The 23322-nt window shown below is 51.0% G+C and overlaps 4 protein-coding genes across 4 annotated transcripts; 2 read left to right on the top strand and 2 right to left on the bottom strand.

Moving 5' to 3' along the window:
• Positions 1–668: 668 nt before the first annotated feature.
• QC762_608300 (uncharacterized protein) lies at positions 669–5300 on the top strand (the record flags this gene model as incomplete). The annotated part of the gene is made up of 4 exons (XM_062892507.1): positions 669–1066; positions 1131–1186; positions 1238–3553; positions 3601–5300. 4 exons carry the CDS (start codon positions 669–671, stop codon positions 5298–5300), a joined length of 4470 nt encoding a protein of 1489 aa, XP_062741092.1.
• A 414-nt stretch (positions 5301–5714) lies between these two features.
• QC762_608290 (uncharacterized protein) lies at positions 5715–6638 on the bottom strand (the record flags this gene model as incomplete). Its single annotated transcript, XM_062892506.1, has 1 exon — positions 5715–6638. The coding sequence occupies one exon, from the start codon at positions 6636–6638 to the stop codon at positions 5715–5717; it is 924 nt and encodes a 307-aa protein (XP_062741091.1).
• A 1025-nt stretch (positions 6639–7663) lies between these two features.
• QC762_401930 (uncharacterized protein) lies at positions 7664–8927 on the bottom strand (the record flags this gene model as incomplete). Its single annotated transcript, XM_062889647.1, has 2 exons — positions 7664–7714; positions 7794–8927. The coding sequence occupies 2 exons, from the start codon at positions 8925–8927 to the stop codon at positions 7664–7666; spliced, it is 1185 nt and encodes a 394-aa protein (XP_062741090.1).
• An 11615-nt stretch (positions 8928–20542) lies between these two features.
• QC762_0099650 (uncharacterized protein) lies at positions 20543–22740 on the top strand (the record flags this gene model as incomplete). Its single annotated transcript, XM_062884189.1, has 3 exons — positions 20543–20801; positions 20849–21686; positions 21744–22740. 3 exons carry the CDS (start codon positions 20543–20545, stop codon positions 22738–22740), a joined length of 2094 nt encoding a protein of 697 aa, XP_062741089.1.
• Positions 22741–23322: the final 582 nt, after the last annotated feature.

Raw genomic sequence — 23322 nt, 5'->3', positions numbered from 1 at the left:
CGCATTGGTCCGCGGCTAGTTCCAACTTCCGGGAATCTTGATTCGGCCGAGGATGCAAAACAGTCTAGCCTCATCTTGATCTAGACATCCGATATTTGACCTCCTCGGTAGCGATTTAGCCAGCAGCAAAAGCACTGGATGTGGAACGAGATGGGGTAATATTTTGTCAGTCTTTGGGAATTAAAGAGTTCCAGACCACGCAATCTCCGACGATTATAAATGCCGTCGGGGTTTTGCTATGGACCTGTGAGCCCCTGAAGCAAGACCCCGGAGCGCCCACTACGCCATTGCCCGAAGAGGTCCTGGTAGATCGAATGCTGCAAAGAAGGTGGCAATAGGCATCCTTCAAATAAGATTAGTGCGATGCTTAGACTTTTCTAGGGCTGACGTACAGTTACATCGTGAATTCGGAGAATTGGCATTGTGATTAAGCCTTGGCATCCATGAGCAAAGCTTGACATGCGGCATCAAGACCAGCCATGGCAAAAGCTCAACAGGTGGTTCAGAACCATGGATATATTGGGCGGTGCCCGTGTCGTGAAGCTTCGCCAATTGTAGGTCTCTGTCTGTACTTGTTGAAACAGGACTGGGCCAGATACCTATTGTCATTCTTTTTGTCAGTCATTTGTCACTCTTTTACTTTTGTTTTTTATTTGCTGGGAGCAATCATGTTGTTGCCTGTGGCCCTTGCCCTTTTGGGCGTCAAGGTGCCGATGGTGGTCGCCCAAGGATTTGAAATACCTCAGTACTTTGAGATTTCTGGGCTCCCCATGGACTCTGAGAGCTTTCCGATCGTCGATGCAGCAGCGCGACCACAGCCAGATCTGTCTGACCCCAAGACGGTTGAAAAGCTCGAACAACAGTGGTTGGAAGCAGCACAACGCATTCCCACTGAGCTCATCAATCGATGCCCTGTGGCATGCAGTAGCGCTGGGAGCGACTCTCTCAAGTGGGACGTGTACCCACACGTTGCGCGCATGGCCAAGTGTGAAAAGCCTGTGCTGTTTGAGATGCCTGTGTTCTCTGAGATCAAGACAGACATGACACCAGTTGGGTTGCGTGTCTGGTAAGTTAGCTCCCGTCCTCCCTTGTGTTGTGGACGACAGAATACAACTGACCCCTGGTTCTAGCACGGCTGATCTTACCGGGGCGCGCCGAGGGTCGAAGAGATCTCTTGATAACGACGGTGAATGCGCACCAGTCTTCCAAGTTGAGACTTCAACGTCACTTCGTCTAGCGCTGACGGGCGGGCAAAAGGCGCCGGACAAGGCCGCAGCCGGGGTTGTGTCTTCAATACAGCAAATTTCCAACCACCTGGAAAGCATTGTGCCCTCGTGTGGCAAGAACAAGGTCGCCTTCGCCCACTCTGGGACTGTCGTCGTCGGCCTGTATGTAGGCGCCCAGGCCCACCGCCAGGGCCTTGCTGGAGATGCCCTTGACCGCCTGCTTGCTCGGGTGGAAAAGGAGGGGTTCTCGGATAACCTCATTGGTGAGGTGTGCGAGTCCGGGTACAGTGCCGACTATGTTGTCGGTGTAGTTGTCCATGCGGGGAATGACGCCGCCTCGAAGGTTCAGCAGGCTATCCGCGCATGGAGCGAGGGTTCCTGCCTCGCCGCGGGTTCATCCAGCCAGGCGGTGGGCGAGCCTATCAGACTGCTCGTGCCTGCCCCATCAACCCCTTCCGCCGCTTCTTCTTCCGCGAACCACACAACCGCTTCCTCGTCGAACTTCACCGCACAGAGCCGTATGCACCGCGCGCGTGACAGTGGCTCCATGTTTCGCGGGCTCGCCGGCCGACAGGAGTACTGTTCTAACGTGAAGCAGGTGGTTGCCGGCAACACCTGCGAGACGATTGCCGACAAGCGCTGCACCATTTCCCTGGATCGATTCCTCTCCTACAACCCTGGCATCGACTGCAAGAACCTGTGGGTTGGCCAGAATGTTTGTTGCACAGAGGGGGCCACGCCACCTCCCGCTCCCCTCGTACCCGCTCCTGATCCCTACTGTACCAACTGGAAAACTGTCCAGGCAGGCCAGACATGCGAATACATGGCCGACAAGCGCTGTACCGTTTCCCTCTCCACCTTTAAATCTCGCAACCCTCACCTCGACTGCAACAACCTCAAAGTCGGAACCACGTTCTGCTGCAACGCGGGCCGAGTCCCCCCCGAGAACGAGTGCTCCAACTCCAAGACTGTGGTGGCTGGCAATACCTGTCTCCAAATTGCCGACAAACGTTGCACCATTTCCATCGCCAAGTTCGTCGAGTACAACCCCCAGCTCAACTGCCAGGACGACAACGGTCTGAAGATAGGCGAACCCTTTTGCTGCAATTACGGCAGGGTTCCTCCCCCAGGGCCGCCACCCAACGCCGATGGCACATGCAAGACCGCCGTTGTTGCTGAGGGGGACGGCTGTGATAAGCTGGCAACCAAGTGTGGTATTGCAGGAGATTACATCACCCAGTTCAATCCCCAGTCTGGCTTCTGTGCGAACCTCGCTGAAGGGCAGACGTACTGCTGTGGTCGTGGGTCTCTTCCAGATTTGCGCCCCAAGAAGAATGCCGACGGGAGTTGCTTCGACTACACCATCCAACCCCTTGACAGCTGCAACAAGACCGCCATCCGTCACCAGCTCACCCAGGCTGATCTCTTCAAGTTCAACAAGAACACATATGGCTGGAATGGGTGTGACAATCTGCAAGTCAACTTGAAGATCTGTCTGAGTGAAGGGACCCCCCCTATGCCGACTGTAGACGAGACCGCTGTGTGTGGCCCGACAGTTCTCGGCACGAAACGACCGGCCAACAATACTGCCCTCGCGGACCTCAACCCGTGCCCCCTCAACGTCTGTTGCAATCATTGGGGACAGTGTGGCATGACCCATGAGTTCTGCAGCATCACCAAATCTGTCACTGGAAACCCGGGCACTACCACGTGCGTTTCAAACTGCGGCAACGAAATCATCAAGAGCTCCCCTCCAGCCGATCAGATGCGTATCGCATACTTTGAAGCCTGGAATGGCAACCGGCCATGCCTACGAATGAACGTGAACCAGATCGACACCTCCAGATATACCCACATCCACTTCGCTTTCGCTGAAGTTTCTCCTTCATTCGAGGTTGTGATTTCTCATGTGCAAGACGAGTGGGACCGGTTTATGACAATGACAGACGTCAAAAAGATCATTTCATTCGGCGGCTGGGATTTTAGCGTCAAGGAGGGCACCTACAGAATCCTGCGCGACGCTGTCAAACCAGCCAACCGTGAGGTCTTTCGCAAGAATGTTGTCGACTTTGTCAACAAGTACAACTTGGACGGCGTTGATTTGGATTGGGAGTATCCCGGAGCTCCAGACAACATGCCCACCGCTGGTGATCCGGTGGAGGGGCTCGACTACTCGACCTGGCTTAAGAGCGTTCGCAGCACCCTTCCATCCAGCAAAACTGTGTCTTTTGCCGCCCCGGCCTCATACTGGTACCTTAAGGCCTTTCCCATCTCGACAATGGCCAGCTACATCGATTATGTCGTGTATATGACCTATGATCTCCATGGTATGTGCTCTCTGTTTTATTTCCATTCCACGCTAACAATATGACAGGCCAGTGGGACGTTGGAAACAAGTACGCCATTGACGGCTGCGAAGCTGGAAACTGCCTGCGATCGCACGTCAACATCACCGAGACAAGGGCTGCGTTGAGCATGATTACCAAGGCGGGCATGCCTTCCAACAAGGTCGTCGTTGGCGTAACCAGCTACGGGAGGTCGTTTCGAATGGCGGAAAAGGACTGCGTCGATCCCCTATGCACTTTCACGGGCGACAAGGAAAACTCAGAGGCAGCGCCTGGCAAATGCACTGGGACGAGAGGATACATCTCCAACGCTGAGATCGAATCAATCATCGAGACCAACCCTTCAGCAATCTCCTATCATCACGATGGTACCGACTATCTCGTCTACAACGACTACGAATGGGTGGCCTACATGTCGGAGCAGACCAAAGCCCAGCGTGAGAGGTATTACGAGAGCTTGAACATGCGTGGGAGCACAGACTGGGCCGTTGATCTGCAGTCGTTTGACACTGATCAGTGGTATGGGGTGGTTGATCCATTGGAAGGTCTCGAGCCCGAAGACATCGACCTGCTTTTCCCAAATGACTGTCCCGAGCGGAATTTCAAGACCCTCGAGGAAATCGAGAAGGCCAAAGATGTGGACGCCCACTGCACAGGGGGTTACATGATCGAGGCTTTGGCCAACATGTTGGAAAAAGCCGTGTCCGACTACGACGCCATCATGAAGACCGACTACGACAAGAAGTTTGGGTACTTCGCGAAGGCAGTCAAAGAGAGCTGGGCCGCCAAACTGCGCGAATTTTACTACGACAGCAAGGTCAACAACGACGACTGGTACAATTGTTACAAGGTCGGCGGCAGCACCAAGGTCAGCTGCCCGCCCAAGGCGTCACAGACCACCTCTGTCCGGATGGAGGTCAAGAACCAGAAGGCGTTCGCCGATCATCTCATGAAGGAATTCAGCATCGATTACGCCGATACCATTGCCGGGACTGTGAATCTGAATCTCATTCCTTCTGGCTGCGTCGGCACAAGTCCAGGGAACAATTATGGCAACATTTGTGGTGCGCTGCCCAACCCTGTCGGCACAGAAGCGATTGGCGTCCGGCTTCTTCGTGAGGACCTTGAGATCCCGAACCCAAAGAAGGAAGTTGGACAGTCGCTAGAGAATTTGCGCAAGCTGCCCAAGTATCTCCGCAGCATCGTCAAGCTGCATCGGCTGGGTGCCCTTCACTACGAAACCGACCTTGCAGACGTCATCGACACCACGGCGCCCAGCGTCTTCATGGTGCAGGAGTCGGTGGATGCCATGAAGAAGGCTTATGAGATCGGGGAGGATGTCGAGGAGGAAGAGAAGAAGAGGAAGCAGAAGGATATCATCATGTGGGTGCTGTCGGCCATTCTCTTCATTTTGCCCGGAGCAGGTCAGGCCCTCGCCGGGTTCACGCGCATTGCCATGATTGGCCGTATTGCCAGCATCACGGCGTACACTGGCGGTGTCGCGATGAGTGCGTATGAGGTCGCCAGCGATCCAGAAAATCTGGTTTTGGGCATCTTCATGCTCCTTATGGATTTGGTCCCTGGCGTGGGGTCGCTCAGGTCTACATGGAAACAGGGCGGCGCCATGCGGGGCAAGATGACGCAGGCGGATATTGACAAGATGGGGCCTTTTGTCAAGAATGGGTTGCAGCAGATTGATAATATTAGGCAGGTGTGCCGGCGGAGGTGATTTGTTGGATGATAGTTTGGAGTAAGAGTGGATGGTTGGTTTGGTGTGAGCTAGGTGAATGAGTGGTGATACAGTGTCCATCCAACGTGACATCTTTTTCTTTGTATATCGAGTAAATAAAAACACCAAGTACATACCTCGTCGTGACCTCTTGTTGACGACTCGCTTACTTTGCAACGTGGTGCGAGTCTGGAGCTTTGCTCGCTTGGCATTGGATTGCAAGACAAGCATGCTTTCAGGCGCGTCAAGTTTCGAGGAGCAAGGTTTATGTCATTGATGAAAGTGATAGAAGTGTATGGCATTACTCATAGCCGACAATAAACCTCACTAGACAGCGGGTCCCCGTTTCATGACGGCCTCGCCAGACTCACACAGAATTACAAATCTATATCAGACCTCCAATCTTGTCCCGTTCTACAAATTTTCCACCTCATCATCATCACTCTCCAGATCCGGATCCGGTACGTGCATCCCCTCCGGCAACGCAGGCATCTGCTGCACACTCACCGGCGGCGGCGGCGGCGGCTGATGCTGCTGAGGAATAATAGTATAAGGCACATTACTAGGCAACCCCTGCTGCGCAGCCAGCTGCGCCGCCTTTCTCTCCTCCTCCCTCTTCATTTTCGCCAACATATTCCTCACATCACTCTTCTTGACATACTGATACTTCTCCCCAAAGCTAATCCTAATCCCAATCGTCAGCTGCCTCAGCGTCAGCTGCGCCTCCCGGTGCATAATCATCAGCCACCTCGCCCCATCCGGCTCAATCTTTCTGAACTGCGCCGGCACGCTCACACCGGGTTCGCCGGTGAACGGCTCGTGGTTGTGCTCTGCGCACTGGACGACGACGTGCCACTTGTCGTCGTAGGGGTGGGCCTTTTCCTGCACAGCCTTCATGCGCATGGGGCAGCCGGTCTTGGTGGAGCGGGTGTTGCGGATGCCTTTGGAGTGGGAGGCGTAGGACTTGCCGCCTTTGGCGCAGGAGAGGTTGTAGCGGCGGTAGTTGCCTTCTGAGTCGCGGTTGAGGGAGGAGCCGATGACGACTGCGTAGCCTTGGGTGCGGGCGAAGGATTTGACGTCGGTGAGGAGGGTGGTGAAGTCGGGGTAGAGGCGGTCTTGGGGGGGTGGGAGGAGGGACATTTGGAAGTTGGGGCGGGGGGGGGGTTGAGACAGGGGTTGGGGTTGGGGGTGGGGGTGGGGTTGAAGGGATTGGTGGACTTGTTGGAGAGGGTGTTGTTGTTGTTGTTGCATGTGATTCTGCTGGGGGAGTTGGGCCTGGAGGGTGAATTGCTGCTGCATGTATTGCCCTTGGGCGTGGGAGTTGGGTTGGTGAGCCATAATGACATGAGGTGGTGGTGTTGATGGCCTTGTCAATTGATGCAAAGTGGTGAGTGTGAGGAGGTTGAGTTGTGACGTTGAAATTGGCTTTGCACGTGCAATCTGGCTATTTAGACTAACTGTTGCGGATAAATTGCGGCCGCGCCTCGCCTTGGCTGCCTGAAACTGCGGCTGATTGGCAGCTGCCAGCCGCCCTACACGCTTGTCTCATCAACATGCCCCCACAAGGCTGAGCACGAACCTTGCCCACTGTTGGAATTGGAATTTTCCATTGTCACAAATTGGTTGATGAAATCTCGGTTTGGAAAGATTAGTTAGTATACCATTATATTCTTCACAGCTGACTTGCCTAGAAACTATGTTTTCTGCCAGTGCTCGACACGCTACAGCCGCCCTGGATTTTACCATGGTCTCTCATCGTTTGGCTTTGGTACAGCGCAGAAATTCTAGTGTTTCTTTTGAGACCAACTTCGCGACCACGAATTTTCAGCTTGCTTCGGTATTGCAACATAGTATCCAGGTCCCACTGCCAAGATATTAATTCCTTAACAATGGGCCCGGTTGACTATTTTGACAAGTCTTGCTATGCCTGTTCTGAGCTGAGCTAGCACGCCTGCCTCCTTTTGTGACAGATGGTCGTACAGCCACCGGGTATGTTTTCCTGGTAGCGCTATGTCGATCCTCTTAGAGTGTCTACCCACTTTGTCCGGCAAGGTCTTGGGAGGTAGTTTGGCTCACGCGATACGGAGGGTTGTTGATCACAGTCCCGCTGCCAACGATCTGTTTCGGTCGCATTAAATGGCGGGGCTGGCGCACAGACTACGCGAGGTTTGACCATGCTAGCAAACCTCTTTGGCTGGGGAAGCGGAGCTTAGATTCTCCGTTATGTGGTACCTTTTTCGGTGCTTCGCCCATGGGTCCCAATTGAACTCCCCGGATTCTAATTCTCTCTTAGACATACAGACAGATAGACAAGTTAGACACTACATGTATCAACTTCGCATCCCATCGCCCCTTCATTACTCTCACAACCCCACCTCCTTACCCCCCTCAACACTTCCTCCCTGCCTCCTCCCCTCTCCATCAAATCACCCCCTGATCCTCACCATACCACAGCCCCCATCACCATGACAACACCCTCCATAACCTTCACACTCCTCCTTCCCCACCCCCTTCACCACTCCGCTTGATACGAGTAACCGGCTGGCGGGACCATCTGGTGAGCCAATCATCAATCCTTTGCACACCCTGCCGGTCTCCTTCCACAGTCTCCCGCTTATCCTCGTCAACCCAGCCCGGGGTATAACTACCGCCAAAATCAATAAGCCAGGCATCACCCTCCATATCAATCAAGACGTTCTCGGGCTTAGCGTCTCCCCAAATTACACCTGCGTTATGCAAACATTCGACCGAATGGTGTATTTGCCCAGACCAGCGAAGCCGATCCTTATTTGTACAGTCGTCCGACCAAGGCGCTAAATCCTTTAAAGTGCCTCGATTCTCGATGCACGTGAGAAGTAGTCCGACCAAACGTGTCCCGGAATGATTCTCCTCGTCGCTATCAAGCGGATAGTGTTGGAGGACATCATCGTCATCGTCGATAACTAGACCGTGAAGGCGACAGATGCGTGCGCTAGCGAGAAGGGGCGGGCTTGCCTCGGTATCCGTTAGGATCTTCCTATATGATTGCAGTTCGTGGTATCCATGTACTCGACCTGATATCCAAGGCTTGAAGAAGTAGACAGTGCCGTCGACAAGGACCCTAGATGGAACTAGCTGCGATGTCTGAGCTAGGACTTGTATATGATGAGATGAGTATTTGTTAAGCTTCGAGTTAAGTAGCGGAGACAAGTGCGGTTGAAGGAAGTCGTTGTTTACATATTCACCCGGACGTCCGAACTCCTGTCGCGAGAGGGCCGCCTTGAAATATGGCTGAACGCACCCGCTCTCATCTACTCTTGCCTCGAGAATGAACCACGGTGGGTAAAGATGACTGTGTAGATACCCTGTTAACTCAATTGGTGGATTTGGGGCCATCTGGGTCATAAGTTCTTCAAACGGTTTTCGGAGTCGTTCCACCGCTTGACGGGATCCTCCATCCGGATCATCCTCATATAGAATTCGGTATGACTCGCGATGCTGTTCCAAAGCATATGGTGAGGCTTCGAGGGTGCGTGCATTGTAGCAGATACGGAAGGCGGCACCTTCATGGCCTATGTCAAGCGTGATGTCGCTCTCCAAATTGAAAATCAAATCCCAGACAACAGATTTAATATAGAAGTTTTGCATCGTGATGGCACGTCGCAAGTAGCTTCTTTTGGGTGGGAGAGCGACACTATTGTTGGTTGAGGAAATGTGTGATAACAATATTTATTAAGGAACCTAAAGACAGGCCTGTTTGCTAATCATCGCCTTCACCGCCTCCGCCCGACCTGGTTACCAATCAAGGCTACCTGCATAATAGTTCTTTTTTAATCCCGTCGGTATTACAAGACCAGCACGGGAAGATGCAACTGACCATTCACTTCAATTCTTGATCGAGCACAGGTAGCAAGCCCTGTGAGTACAGGCACAGGTATCGAGACCAGCAGAAACTTCGGACTGGCATACGTGGCATTTCCAACCGCACTTTCTGAATGCCTTCGTGCGGCAGGAGCTGTTGTTGCAATGGCCAGTGTCATATCTAGTGCTTGTCGTATAGTTGTATCCGGTGCAGCGCTAAAGTTGACCGTTCAAATCATAAACAGCAGCTCTGACGGCATCTTCACACTCCGTCGCACTCTCAGGGATCCAGAATGAAGGTGTAGAGAGATGATCGCAGGTCAAAGTAGTCTTAATAAATTAGCACATGTTGCATTCAATGTAAGCTCAAAGCAGATGGTGATAGTGAATTGATGATAAATAGAAGTAAGCTGGGTCTGGCTTGTCGAGAACAAGAAACAGCTATGAAAACAAATAGGGGAGCATCGGCCAGACTTAAATATTTTAACTGCCTTCACAGGCAAGGTATCCCATGGAAGTGAGGTTCGACTCGCGAGCAGCGTGCAGCCTGTTCATCGATGAGACGTGTGCATGAGCCAACACTGCGATCGCCGCCAACACCTCTTGATTAAACGAGATACAACGTTACTTGCTCCCCTGCAAGCTGAGACTCATCATGCCTGGCGCTCCGAGTCCATGATACATAGAAGTGAGGTTCAACTCGTGAGCAGCATGCGGCCCACAACCCAGGTTGTTCTTGGAGACTTGTTGCATCCCCGTTTCCAGCCCTTTCATTCGAGCAGCAGGATGTAGGGCCTATCAGGCAAGCAGCTGAAGTATGTAAGCTTAACCAGGCACTCTGTATAGCAGCAGAAACGATGAATCCAAATACCTCTGCTGCAGACTGCCCCAGTGTTTCTGTATCTAATGTCTCCGGCGTAGAAATAGGACTGCGACCTCTACTATATTATACATACACTTACCCGCTAACCCTGCATGCTATCTACCTCCAAGACTCAGCCAACCTTTCACGTGAGTGTTGTCTGTCTGCCTGCTTGCCGAGGGGAGCTCTGGTTCTTCCCAAGCACCACAATTACGCTAGTCCTCTTCTCCTACACAGGTCGACGTGCAGAACTATCTAGAGGTTAGAAATTTCCTGTTCCGTAGCCGATGTGTTGAGGTGAGGAAGTTGAATTAATAGAGAACGTAGCAGTAGAGACGGTTATGGTGGTAGAAGAAGCGGTGGACCGTAAGTCGAATATCGCAACATTTATATGCAATAACCACCTCTCCGACTGAGTGGTTGGGACGGTCGCAAAAAGTATGACAAGAATAACCCTGGGTGTATCCAGTATGACCTTTAGTGGAAGGTCTCCCAACGTGAGAATATCAGGGCTAGGCATATTGTTCAGACATAAATCTCGATCTCGTCCTGACTCCGAGCGATTTCTGGGAGGTCAGCTTCCAGAAACGACTTGAAGCCCTTCTGAAAAACAAAGATAAGTTTCCAGGAGATGCATATGCGTGCGAAGAAACGATCATCGATATATCCATCGAGCGAAGCCGTCAGCGCGGTCTAAAGAAACGATTCAAATCGATTAGGAGATGGTGGACAGCCACATACAAGGCCTCGGTGCCTTATTTAGTAAGAGGAGGAAGATAACACTTAGTATGGAGTTTATTTACAAGGAAGTTACAAGTGACTCTGTGGTAAAGGGCATGAAAAAGAAGTAAAGCGCCACTGAGGTTCAAAAGCTTCAGAGAGCCGCCGACGCTGGTCTTTGGACCCGAGTTTAGCAGTCATTAAAATAGTTAACTGCTTCAGGGTTTTTGGGGATCTAAAGCACGAGACCATAACAACCTTCTCCATGCGAATACCGAGTTCCCTCTCCACAGAGCGAAACTAGAACAGATGCTTGTTGTAGATGAAATAAAACGTCCCATTCTAAGGAGAGTAGTGTAGAGGTTTCTTCTCCGTTCCGTCTTTGTTACCAAATGCCTGTCTCTAGCCGACTCGGACAAGGGATAACAGAGCCCTGTAAGCAAATATCTCAGCACACCACTTCGGCAACTACGTCGTCGTATTCAGCAGCACAGTCCGAGACTCGCCAGTCTTTGGGTAACTGCTTTACCCTCCTGAGACCCCTGCATTCATAGTGCTCTTAGCGACCTCATTTCAACAAATAGAAAAGAGAAGAGCGCGCGCCAACCCAGGGCAGTATCAAAGCTCTAGAACCTATCGAGCCAACGATAAGAAGAAGCGCTACACTACTAGTATCTCTGGAACTACCCACGCAGGACCCATAGACGTCGACGCCATCTAGAAATAGGCACCTAAAGGCAAGAGTGGCATTAAGTGTTACAATTGTGGCAAGATTGGCTACATGAAGGGAGACTGCCGGGCACCTAGGCAGCTCAAGTGGAGAGAAAAGGAAGTTGTAGCGGCTACGACGGCAGGACAGGGACGTGTGATTGAGATCGCGAGAGTGGAGTATTTAAATCACTCCAGGATTTCGCCGACGATTATACCGACAGCGACTACACACAGGAGTATAGACCTTAGCCAAAGAAAGTAAGGGTCGGCCTGAGAAAGGAGGACTCGGAGGACGATGACCACAACGCTCGCAACCAGTCCACTAACAACCACTTGGAACCCGATTACGTCGAGGCCGGTTCGGCTCGCGGGAACCACAATCAAGTACGATTCTGAAGGAGAGGAGCGTGTGGCCGAGACCTACCAGCCAGAGGCACAGGTCAGATGGAGGTGCCATGGGCGGAGGAAGCCAGGCTCGCCACATCAAGGAAAAGAGCAGTGGATTATTCCCGAGGAAGAGTTTCGACAACGACGGGAAAGATCAGCTCAAGGATGGGAAGAATTCTGGAAGAAGAGGACCGCCAGCATCGGTACATCACTGGCACCAGGGAACGTCTCCACACATCAACGGCACATCCCGTGCGCCAAGGACACCCCACAGGCAGGGTTCTATGTCATAATACGCAAGAGTTGTGCAACAGGCGACTTGTTACGGCGCTGGCACCTGACATGTGAATCCTTGGCATATAGGTCCTGGCCATGTGGGGCTCAGCGTTACAGAGAGATAAGATAAGACAAAGGCACTAGGCCCGATTAGGAAGGTTTTCACAGTTCATGGCTTGCAGCGACTTCAAAAAGGCCCACTCGCAGCCAGACCTTTGTTTACATTCTTCTTTTCTTCTTTCGCTTACAATTCAATCAATGTGGTCAGACCTAGTGTAGCCTTGCCTCAGAATATCTACCTCTTCGTGAAATACGGAGGAACTAGGTGGTGATAGATAGTTCCGCAGTATGCAATTAACATTGTGTCACGGTTCTGGAAGACAGTGGGGCCACGAGGGACCAATCAGGACTGGACCGCGCGATCGAGCGGGGCTCACGGTCCAGGTGGGCAAACGGACCAATAAGATGGGGACCGGGGACCGCGGCGGGGCTCACGGTCCACGGTCCAGTATCGGCCAATCAGGAGCGGACCGAGGACCGTCTGTAAGTCAACGGTCCACGGTCCACTGGTCTATATATACGGAGGAACTGGCTGGTGTAGATAGACAGTTCCTCATGCAAGCAATCAAGTTCATTTGTCTACAATCTACTCTCAGTAGCTCTTTGTTAGAACAATCTGTTGTTGACAGTGAACCCGTGTCTGAGGCGCTTGTCACAACCTTCGATCATCCTGCCATATTCACCTCTGGCGTACTGCCTTGCAGTCTGTATCCATTCCTGGTGCAGGTTGTAACACAGAATTGTTCAGAAGTGCCTTCAACCAGTATCCCTTTCAGAGGTTCTGGATAGGGGTTCGTCACACATTGGTACTAAAATCCCGACATTCATTTTTGCCGCCCGTTTTATTTTGAAGTTTTATTTCCTGTTGGCGCTTGTGCGCCTAAGGTCATTAGAAGATGGAGGGGTGAATGTAGAGGATAGGGAGAGAAATCTTCCTCAGTTTTTGGCAGTACGTCTCCGAAATCTGCATGAGATTTCCCTGGAAATGACACTCTGAATGTGTACGTATTTCCAGCAATATTTTAGATTTAGTGTGACGAACTTCTATCCAGAACCTCTGAAAGGGATACTGGTTGAAGGCACTTCTGAACATCCAGACTGTCATTTCCAGAGAAATTGGGCTCTGGTTTTGGAAGATATACTGCCAAAAACTGAGCAATATTTCTTTCCCTATCTTCTACATTCACCCCCCTCAGTCTTCCAATGAACATCAAGCATCCAAGCGCAGACAGAAAATAGAAATCGAAAATAAAACGGGCGGTAAAAATATAGGTACTTTGGTACTTGGCGAAGTAGCTACATCGAACTCGTATTTCCAGGCTCTCAAGCGGAATAATCATGAAGCATAACTCTTTGCATGTCTGGGCATACAAAGCCGAAATCATGATTATATGTACTATCGGAAGGAATGCGTTTTGCTCAGGATTCAGCTGAACGACTGGATGACGCTTGGATGTCCGTGTACGTTTGTACCACCGCCAATAACGATGTTTCGAACATGCGCAACTAGCGCCAGCCGTTAAGGCGCCAACCCCATCAAATGCCCAACATGCGGGGTTAATGTCAGATAACACGATGCACTCTTGAGGGTGAATATCATGGGGGTTGCAACAGTGTGATTGTATTGCTTGTCCTTGTGTGTGCTCCTGTTCCTTCAAAGCCTGAGAACCTCAATTATATCTATACATGGTGACAGCATTGGTGGCAAATGGTACCATGTCCAGCTGAACTGGTTACGTCAGTTTCAGCTTCCATGAGCTCCTATTCAGCTTGGTTGACCAGAACCCTTTTCTGTCTGACACACCCCCCAGATCTAGCCGAGCCTGGATCTGGACCATACCATTTAGAATCTAGGTCTTTGGTTCTGTGACCCCTATTTGCTGGAGGAAACGCTGGTGGAGTGGACTGCTCAGAGCTTTAGTCAAGCCGTCAGCTGTCATACTGTTTGAGGGTGTGTATTCGATTTTTATCGTTTTGCGGTTGACCTCCTGTCGAAGCCAATGGTTGTGAATATCCACATGCCGGAGCTTGGTTTGCAAAGTAGCCATTTCTGCAGTCACCAGCCTAATGGTTTGCTTGTTATCACACTGAATGGTAATGTGGTGTTGATCTAGTTGAACTTTCAGTTCGTCAAGCAGACGATTTATAAATAACCCTTCTTTCGTAGCTTGTGCGAGGGCGAGGAGCTCAGCTTCGGTGGTTGAGGTGGTGACTGTGTCTTGCTTATTGGCTCTCCATCCAATTAGGCCGCCAAACAGCTTCATCGTGTAGGCTTGCGAGCTTTTCCGGTCGAGCGAATTATCAGCAAATGAGGCATCGCTGGCAACAACAAATTCGTCTTCACCCCCTAACCTCAACGCCAGTGTTCGAGTGTTATAGAGATAATGCAGCACTTGATCGGCTGCTTTATGGTGTTGTGGTCCAGGATTGGTGTTGAATCTAACCAGCCGTGATGCCGCAAATGCTATATCTGGTCTGGTAACCACTGCGGCGTATAAGATGGATCCAGTCTTTTGCTGGAAAGCCGTGATCGACCGAGGCTCGGCCTTGCCCTCGTATGGCAGCAATTCTGTTGTAGCCATTGGGATCTTGACCTTTGTACTGTTGGTTTCTTTGCTAGCCAGGGTGACGATTTTGTCGAAGTAGGCTGTCTGAGAAAGCCAAATCAGGCCTTTGGTTCTATCTCTGAGAACCTCAATCCCTAGGAACCATTGGAGGTCGTTTCCACCCGTTAATTGGTATCTTTGCCGCAGTTGTGATGCTAAGGTTCGAGCTGCAGCTGTATCCTTCTTTCGATAGGCAAACACAATGTCGTCAACATAGAAGAACACCAGAATTCCATTCCGAATTAGAATGCATGGTTCGTGCGGAACACTCTGAAATCCCAAGGTTTGTAAGGTCGTGGTGAGTTCCTTTTGCCAAAGCAGTGGAGACTGGCGCAGTCCATACAAGGCCTTCTTTAGCCTTAGGATCTTTCCAGGGGTTCGGTAGCCAGGAGGCATTCGCATGTAGATGGTGTCTTCAAGGTTGGCATTGACGAAAGCGTTGACTGCGTCGTATTGAACTAATTCAAGATCGAATCTGGCCGCAATAGCCATCATTGTGCGGAACGATCGGGCTGCCAGCGTGGCTGCGTAGGTTTCTTGTGCGGTGGGCTTCTGCTGATCGCCTCTGACTACCAATCTAGCCTTGCAGTTCTTGAAAGTGCCGTCCTGGTTGAATTTGTAGGTATAAACCCACATACAGTCTAGGGTTTGATGGCCTTGTGCCTGTGGATCCGACCTATCCACTTCGCACCAAGATTGCTTCTGTGCGTGGCTTTGGAGGTGCTCTTTTTCAGCTTGCAAAAATTGAGGGCCGAATGGGTGGTGTTTCAGTTGGTGATGTGATTTCGGCAAAGGAGGTAGATTTTGGCCATGGAGGGTTTGAAGGCCGTTCGGTCGTCGAGCCAGCCGTTGAACTGCGGCCTTTGTAATGGCTTGGCCTTCATGGTTTTCCACTGGCTGCAGCAGTCGGCCTGCGGCGAACGCAGCCATCCAGGGCTCGAAATCGGTGGTGCTGGCTACGACTGCGTGGTTGACTTGCTGGATTGCTCCGGCCAGGAGGGCAGCCTCTGGAGACAACAAAGGTGTGGGATATGGTTCAAACCTAGCGCAGGTGTAGGGAATTCTTCCTGTTGTGTCTCGCTTCCGGCGTCTTCTCCTTCCACTTCAGCATCAGCCTCTGTATCGACTGAATAAATCTCACTGTCTTCCTCTATTGCGGAGGGTTGTAGTTGTTCCAATTCTGGCTCTTCTACTGCAGCAAGCAGTTGTTGCAATTCATCAAGCCGTACGTGCGAACAGTCGGCTTTCAGAGCTTCAATATCTCCTTTGAAGAGCTCTTCTTCGTTGAAAATCACATCCCTGGTGCTGACAATTCTATTGGCTAGTGGATTCCAGACTCGATAGATGTTTGTAGAGCTGTATCCAACCAAGTAGCCAATCCAAGCCTTTGATTCAAACGCTGGAGCCGATTGCTCTTTCTCTGGGCGTCTGTGGTTAGGGCGAAGGCTTTGCAGCCATAGGCTCGAAGGTGTGCTTGGTGCGGCTTCTGGTCTTCTACTACTGATCCATCTCTGTGGGCCACGAAGGTGTGGAATCGATCGTACGGAGTCTTCCAGTTGTAGTCGTATTTCGGCGTTCTGTTGTATAGATAAACTGCAGCCCTGGAGATTTCAGGCCACAATTCAGCTGGCAATTTGGCCCGGCTCTCATGGATCGGATTTTATCCTGATCACACCCCTGAGCGCTCAGCCCCTCCATTCTGGGCTTGTGTATAGGGTGCTGAGGGCTCGACCTTGATAAATAGCCGACTGAAGAATGCTTCGAGGACTGGCTTCGTAAACTCGTTATCGCACTCGACTATCCTGGGCTTCAGTTGGTACTGGTGTTGAAGAAAGCCAAAGAGGTGGGAGATTGCTGTTGTGATGGACTCTGTGGTTCTGTCCTTGAGGTAATAGTCCCAGGCTAGGCCAGACCACCTGTCTGTGACTAGGAGTAGGTATCTGTATCCCTTGAGACCTTCCTCAAAGTCATGGAAGTCGATTGCAAGCCGTAGACCGGGGCCTTCGTTGTGCTCTCTCGGTCGTCGTTGGATTTGCCGCTTGGCCTTCGATACTCCGCATGCATCGCACTGGACAGTGGTGGGCCCCTTGATTCGAACTCCTCGCGTGTGATGGACGAGTTGTTCTAGTGCCTGAGGGCCAGGGTGGCCAAGCCGTAGGTGCCAGAGGTTGGCAATGGCTTTGTTTGGTGGCTTCTGGGTGTAGCTGCTGAATCGATTGCGCCGGGTGCAGAAGAAGGCTGCATTGGAGACAGTGGATGGTAGGTCTTCCAGAACATACTGGCCGTATCGATCCGTCAGATAGCAAAGGATAGAGTTGTTGGCCTTCCGAACACAGTTATTGCCAGGACTGTTATCCCACCACAAGCCTTGTTTTCGTAATTGTCGTAGAGATACAAGGTTGCAAGCGAATCCAGGGCAGTAGGCCGTATTCCGAAGCCGTAGAAAGTGTTGTTGTATTTGCTGTCGTGGCCGCCTTTGTTGTTGTGATCCCTGAATCTGGATATCCACATCTCCGTATCCATGAATTTGAACTGGGTGTTCGCCAGCCCAGAGGAAATCGCCGGCTGGGGCCTTGATGTAATTGGCAAATCTAGATATATGGTTAAAGACATGGATTGTGGTTCCAGAATCAAGGATAGCAGAATTTTTCAAAGGGTACTCAGCTGTGTGGAAGGCTCCCTTTGATACAACAAAACTGCCAGGGCAGCGGCCGACATTCCGGCCTAGTCAATTTGACTTCTTTTTCTTCAGATTTTCAACTTCCTTTTGAAGATCTGGATCTAAGAGGGCCTCTTTCACCCTCATCCGTACGTGTTCCCTTTCAACAAAGCCTTCAGGGGCTAGTTCAGGGAAAGCGTAGAAGCATTTTTCCAGATGGTGGAACTGGCCACAACAGGGGCATGTGGTTGTAGGTCTTCTGCCCTCTGGGAGTTGGCTGTGCCCAAGGCTTTTCGCCTCTTTCTGAGTCTTTCGCCGTTCTTCGACCCAGAGCCACGCTGTCGTTTTTGGCCATTGTTTTGTCCCCCCATCACTACCAGGCTCGACTTCGCTATCAAGAGCGTCCTCCTGATTGGCATCTTTGGCTTCTTTGCCTGCAAAGGAGGGGCCGAACGAGCCTTTTGCTATCCGGCTGCCAACCGGTATGCGGGCTTTCGTCGATTGCCGCACCTCCTCCCGAAAGTCGTTGGCTACCATTCGGTAGGTCAGGGTTAACTGCGATGCTTTGGATAGTTTGTAAGATGTAACCCAGTGGCCGAGAACAGGCTTCACTGCATCTAGAAAATCGTAGAACCACGTCTTTGTGTGTAGGGCCTCAGGGACCCCTTTTCGCTGTGCTGTAGCTATGGCTTGCTCCCAGGATTCAGACCAGTTGATCAGGTCTCTGGGGCTCGGAGCAGTGGCTTTGTGGCCAATCGGTAGGCTTCTCGAGCGTTTCGTAGAGCTTCGTCGTCACTGACTCCGGCTTGTGCTTTCAGGGCCGAATACCATTTCGTAACTGGCTCGATCGGATCACAGGATGTGAGTTGAAAGTGTGGGCTGATGGTCTTCAACATCCACTGCTTCAGTTGCTTGACGATTTCGAATTGTTGGCTGTATTCCTTTTTGTTGGCCTGGTAAATCGTCCAATCCATCTGGTAGGTGCGGAAGCCATCGGGTGTCAGGTCTGCAATGGTGATCGGAGGGTTGCTTTGGCTAGCCTCATCGTCGCCGGCTACAGATTCCGTACGAGCCCTGGCTGTAATAGTCGATTGACTAGGGTCTTGTGCTTGTGGTGTGCAAGATCTGGAGCCACAGGCTCATTGAGGAACGGGGTAAGCCCTTGAATGTGACTCCATAGGCCTCCGGCCACAGCCTGGGCTTGGAACTGCAGGTTCCACGACTCCCAGTCTTCGGAGCTGGCCAGAAAAACAGACTTTTCGTTGTTTGTGTTCATTGTGTTGAGTTTTGGTGAACTGGAATTGAATCCAAGAGTGCGAGTCGAATGTGCTTCTTGTTGGGGTTGGCTGACTAATCGGCGCGCAGGCGATGCGATGAGCGGATGAGACTCTTAATTGTCAGATAACACGATGCACTCTTGAGGGTGAATATCATGGGGGTTGCAACAGTGTGATTGTATTGCTTGTCCTTGTGTGTGCTCCTGTTCCTTCAAAGCCTGAGAACCTCAATTATATCTATACATGGTGACAGCATTGGTGGCAAATGGTACCATGTCCAGCTGAACTGGTTACGTCAGTTTCAGCTTCCATGAGCTCCTATTCAGCTTGGTTGACCAGAACCCTTTTCTGTCTGACAGTTAATGATCTAGGTTCGCAAGTAGAGGGTTAAGGTCTGCCTTTCTTCAGCCGGTGATTCAATTTTTTAACAAGAGCAGTAAGATATAGACAGCTACAGTCGAATACAAAGCAGGTTACGATAAGATTAGTTGTAGGGTCCACATGGGGTTTTTTTCGCGCAAGTTGCGTGGAGTTGGCTTGCGCAACGATACATGGCATTGGGTTTTACTTTTATTCATAACCGCATTAGATAGCGGACAGGCCAGGAGCGCCAATAACCCCCTTTTTTACCTGCGCTAAGCAAGGCAGATCGAAAGGAACTTCCCCTGTAATTATGAGAAGGTCAGAGAAACTTTCGGCTCGAGCTTCCAGTTTCGACGTGAGCTATATCAAAACCTGAACGGTTAGGCAACGACGGTTGGACCTGATCGGGTTCCAATTGGAGGACCATCCGACATCGCGACCAATCGCCAACGGTGGCTTCGCTGTAGAAATGTGCCTACCCCGCTCAATCAAGCTCGGAAGCTGAGTTGCTGCGTGCTCTCATTATTTTTTCTTCCATCATCCCCGCTCCCAGTATTTCTGATGACGAACTAAACTCTACCTCAGAGCGCCATACTCAACTCTATATCGGAACTGGCATTTCAGAGCTACCTTAGATGATGTCGAAGCGACCATTAAGTACGGAAAACAGTGGCAATACTACGGCCGAAAGTAGAAAGAGGGGGAGAATAGCTTCTGATGGTTTGGAGACATCGGGAGCCAATATCTCTCGACAAGGAGCGAATTCGGAGTATACAGTCGGCTGGATTTGCGCTCTAACTACGGAATCTGTAGCAGCCCGAGCCTTCCTCGATGAAGAATACGGCGGCCTTGAAGCAGTCGCCCAGCACGACAACAATAGCTATATCTTGGGCAAGATCGGCAGTCACAATGTCGTAATTGCCGTCCTGCCTGATGCAGAATATGGCACAACGTCCGCGGCGGCAGTAGCCCGAGACATGCTTCACAGCTTTCCGAACGTACGCATTGGATTGATGGTCGGCATCGGAGGTGGTGCGCCTAGTCTGAAGCGTGATATCCGACTCGGGGATGTAATAGTTAGCAGTCCCGGTGGTGGGAAAGGCGGCGTATTCCAGTACGACTTTGGCAAGACCATTCAGGATCAGACGTTCCAAGAGACTGCATTCTTGGACCAACCACCCACGGTGCTGCGGGCGGCTGTAAGCACGCTCAAAGGCACATACGATATGAAGGGCCACCAGCTTGTGGCCGATGTGGAAATGGCATTGAAGAAGATCAAGAAGCGGAAAAAGTACAGAAAACCTACTCCAGCAAGCGATAGATTATACAGATCCGACGTTGTACATCCTTCGCACTCGTCTGAAAGCTGCGAGATCACATGCGGTAATGACGAGGCCAACTTGGTGGTCCGAGATAAACGAGATGAAGAGGACGACGATCCCGCAATTCACTACGGCTTAATTGCCAGTGGAAACCAACTGATGAAGGATGCGCGTATCCGGGACAAGTTAGCGGATGAAAAGGGGGTTCTTTGCTTCGAGATGGAGGCGGCCGGTTTAATGAACCATTTCCCGTGCCTAGTGATCCGCGGGATATGCGACTACTCCGACTCGCACAAGAACAAGGATTGGCAAGGATATGCGGCAATGATGGCAGCGGCGTATGCGAAGGATCTTCTGCGCCAGATCCCGTCTAATAAGGTCGAGGAAGAGAGGAGGATTGGCGAAGTGGTTAATTCACGTTAGTAGTGCAGCTCCAATTATAGAATGTCATCTAACTATGAGCAGTCCAAGAGGGCCTGGGATGCCTACACCAGACGACGAATGAGACCAAAGCTGAGGTCGAAACTATGAGACGCAATCATCACCTCGCTGAAGTTGAGAGATGGCTCCGCCCACCCGACGCATCGACTAACTTCAATGAAGCGAGAAGAAAATGGCACGAAGGGTCTGGGCTATGGTTCCTCGATAGCCCTGCCTTCGATGAGTGGAAGTGTGGATCACATCATCTGTGGCTTCACGGCTTAGCAGGATGTGGCAAAACTGTCCTTAGTGCGACGATAGTGGATCATCTCCAGAAGAGCAACGATTGCATAGTCCTGCAATTCTACTTCGATTTCAACGACACTTCGAAACAGAAGGTGGACGGCGTGTTGCGCTCTCTTGTCTTTCAGCTCTACAAATTAGGATCTAATTCTAAGGAGCTTGACAGCCTATACCAATCCCACTTCGACTACCAGAGACAGCCAGACAATCCAAGTTTAACAAAAACACTCCATGCAATGATGGAGGACTCGAAAAATACTTATCTAGTCATGGATGCACTAGACGAGTGCACAGAGAGAGGGGAACTGCTCCAGTGGATGATGGAATTCTTCAAAGCGCCCGACCTAGGCCATGTTCGTATGATCGCCACTGGCCGGCCAGATGAAGAGTTTCTGAGACGCATTCCCGGTTGGATAGGCAAAAACAACTGTTTGCAACTCGACAAAGAGGCTGTCAACGCCGACATACGCTCCTATGTCACGGCAAAGCTTGAGCAGAGTCCCGATTTCTTGGAAAAGGAACTGTCTCAGGATCTTCGCGAACGGATTCGGAATGAAGTCGGAGATAGGGCTGACGGGATGTGGGTTTCCTCCCCGGCTGTCCATATAGCTAAACGAATATCTAACATTTAGCATAGGTTCAGATGGGCAGCATGTCAATTGGCCAGCCTTGCAAAATGTATGAGTCCCAGGGATATCGAAACAGCTCTTAAGACTTTGCCCGGGGATCTCAATGAGACATATCAGCGCATGCTCCAAAACATACCAGCAAACCTTAAGAAGGATGCTATACGTCTCCTACAATTCCTTGTCCACGGCAAGCGGCCGTTGACGCTACACGAGGCCGTAGAGGTAATAGCCACACAGACGGATGAGGAGCCACGAGGCTTCGACCTAAAGCGCAGGCTTTTTCGCGGTGACGATATTCTACAGTACTGCCCCAGTCTAGTGTCAGTTATTGATGTCTTAGCTTATAACGGGGCTAGAAAAGAGCTCCACCTTGCCCATTTCTCAGTCAAAGAGTATCTTCTGAAGGAAGGGCAGTTTGGTCTACCTCTTGCTAGCATTGTCATTACCAGGACTTGTTTGACATACCTTACGGATATTGAGGGTAGATGGTGGGAAATTGAGAGATTTGCGATGGCGCAATATGCGGCGAAGTATTGGATGGACTATGCCGCTTTAGCGGAAAGATCAGAAGACGTTGTTCAAATAAGTATCAAGTTTTTACAGGACGAGTCGACTTTTCAGCGGTGGGTTCAGCTGTACCAGGCGCACAATATGCTGACCAGAGCACCGGGTCCTCGACAAGAATTGAGACTCTATTATGCTTGCCTGGGTGGACTTGTAGCAGTCTCAAGAGCCTTGATAGACGGAGACGCCGATGTCAACGCGCAGGGCGGCTATTACGGTAACGCTCTCGAGGCTGCTGCATATGGAGACCACCGAGATATTGTTCAACTTTTGCTGGACAGGGGTGCCGATGTCAACGCACAGGGCGGCTATTACGACAATGCTCTTTACGCTGCTGTAAATGGAAGCCACCGAGATATTGTTCAACTTTTGCTGGACAGGGGTGCCGATACTACAGCTCTCGATACAAACGTATGGCACCACTTATTTACTTGGCTCTAGTAGAGGATATACCGACGTAGTTAAGCTTCTTCTGCATCACTGTGAAGCTGATGCTATAAGAAAGGACGACGATGGCCGGGTGGCATTGTTTCATGCTACACGGCACGGTCATTATGAGTTAGTGCAATTATATCTCACTAAGTTTCCATCGGAGCTACACACCAAAGACCACTACGATGCAACGCCGCTGTTCGGAGCTTTAAGAAATGGGCATAACAAAGTTGTAGAATTCTTACTAGGGATGTTACTGGCATTGACTTTAGGGATGTGTTACAACCTGCACCAGGAATGGATACAGACTGAAAGGCAGTACGCCAGAGGTGAATATGACAGGATGATCGAAGGTTGTGACAAGCGCCTCAGACACGGGTTCACTGTCAACAACAGGTTGTTCTAACAAAGAGCTACTGAGAGTAGATTGTAGACAAATGAACTTGATTGCTTGCGTGAGGAATCAGATTCCTCGACACGGGGAGCGCCCGGCGCTCCCCCCTATTTATGTGAAGCTATCTACATATGTTTCTGAAGTATCTTTGTCCCTTGCTCAGTGTGCTCAGTGGTCTTGGCGGCTGAGCAGACTGA

This window comes from Podospora pseudocomata, chromosome 6 (genome assembly GCF_035222375.1).
Source record: "Podospora pseudocomata strain CBS 415.72m chromosome 6, whole genome shotgun sequence".
NCBI lineage: Eukaryota > Fungi > Ascomycota > Sordariomycetes > Sordariales > Podosporaceae > Podospora > Podospora pseudocomata.
This window is presented reverse-complemented; position numbering and strand designations above follow the sequence as displayed.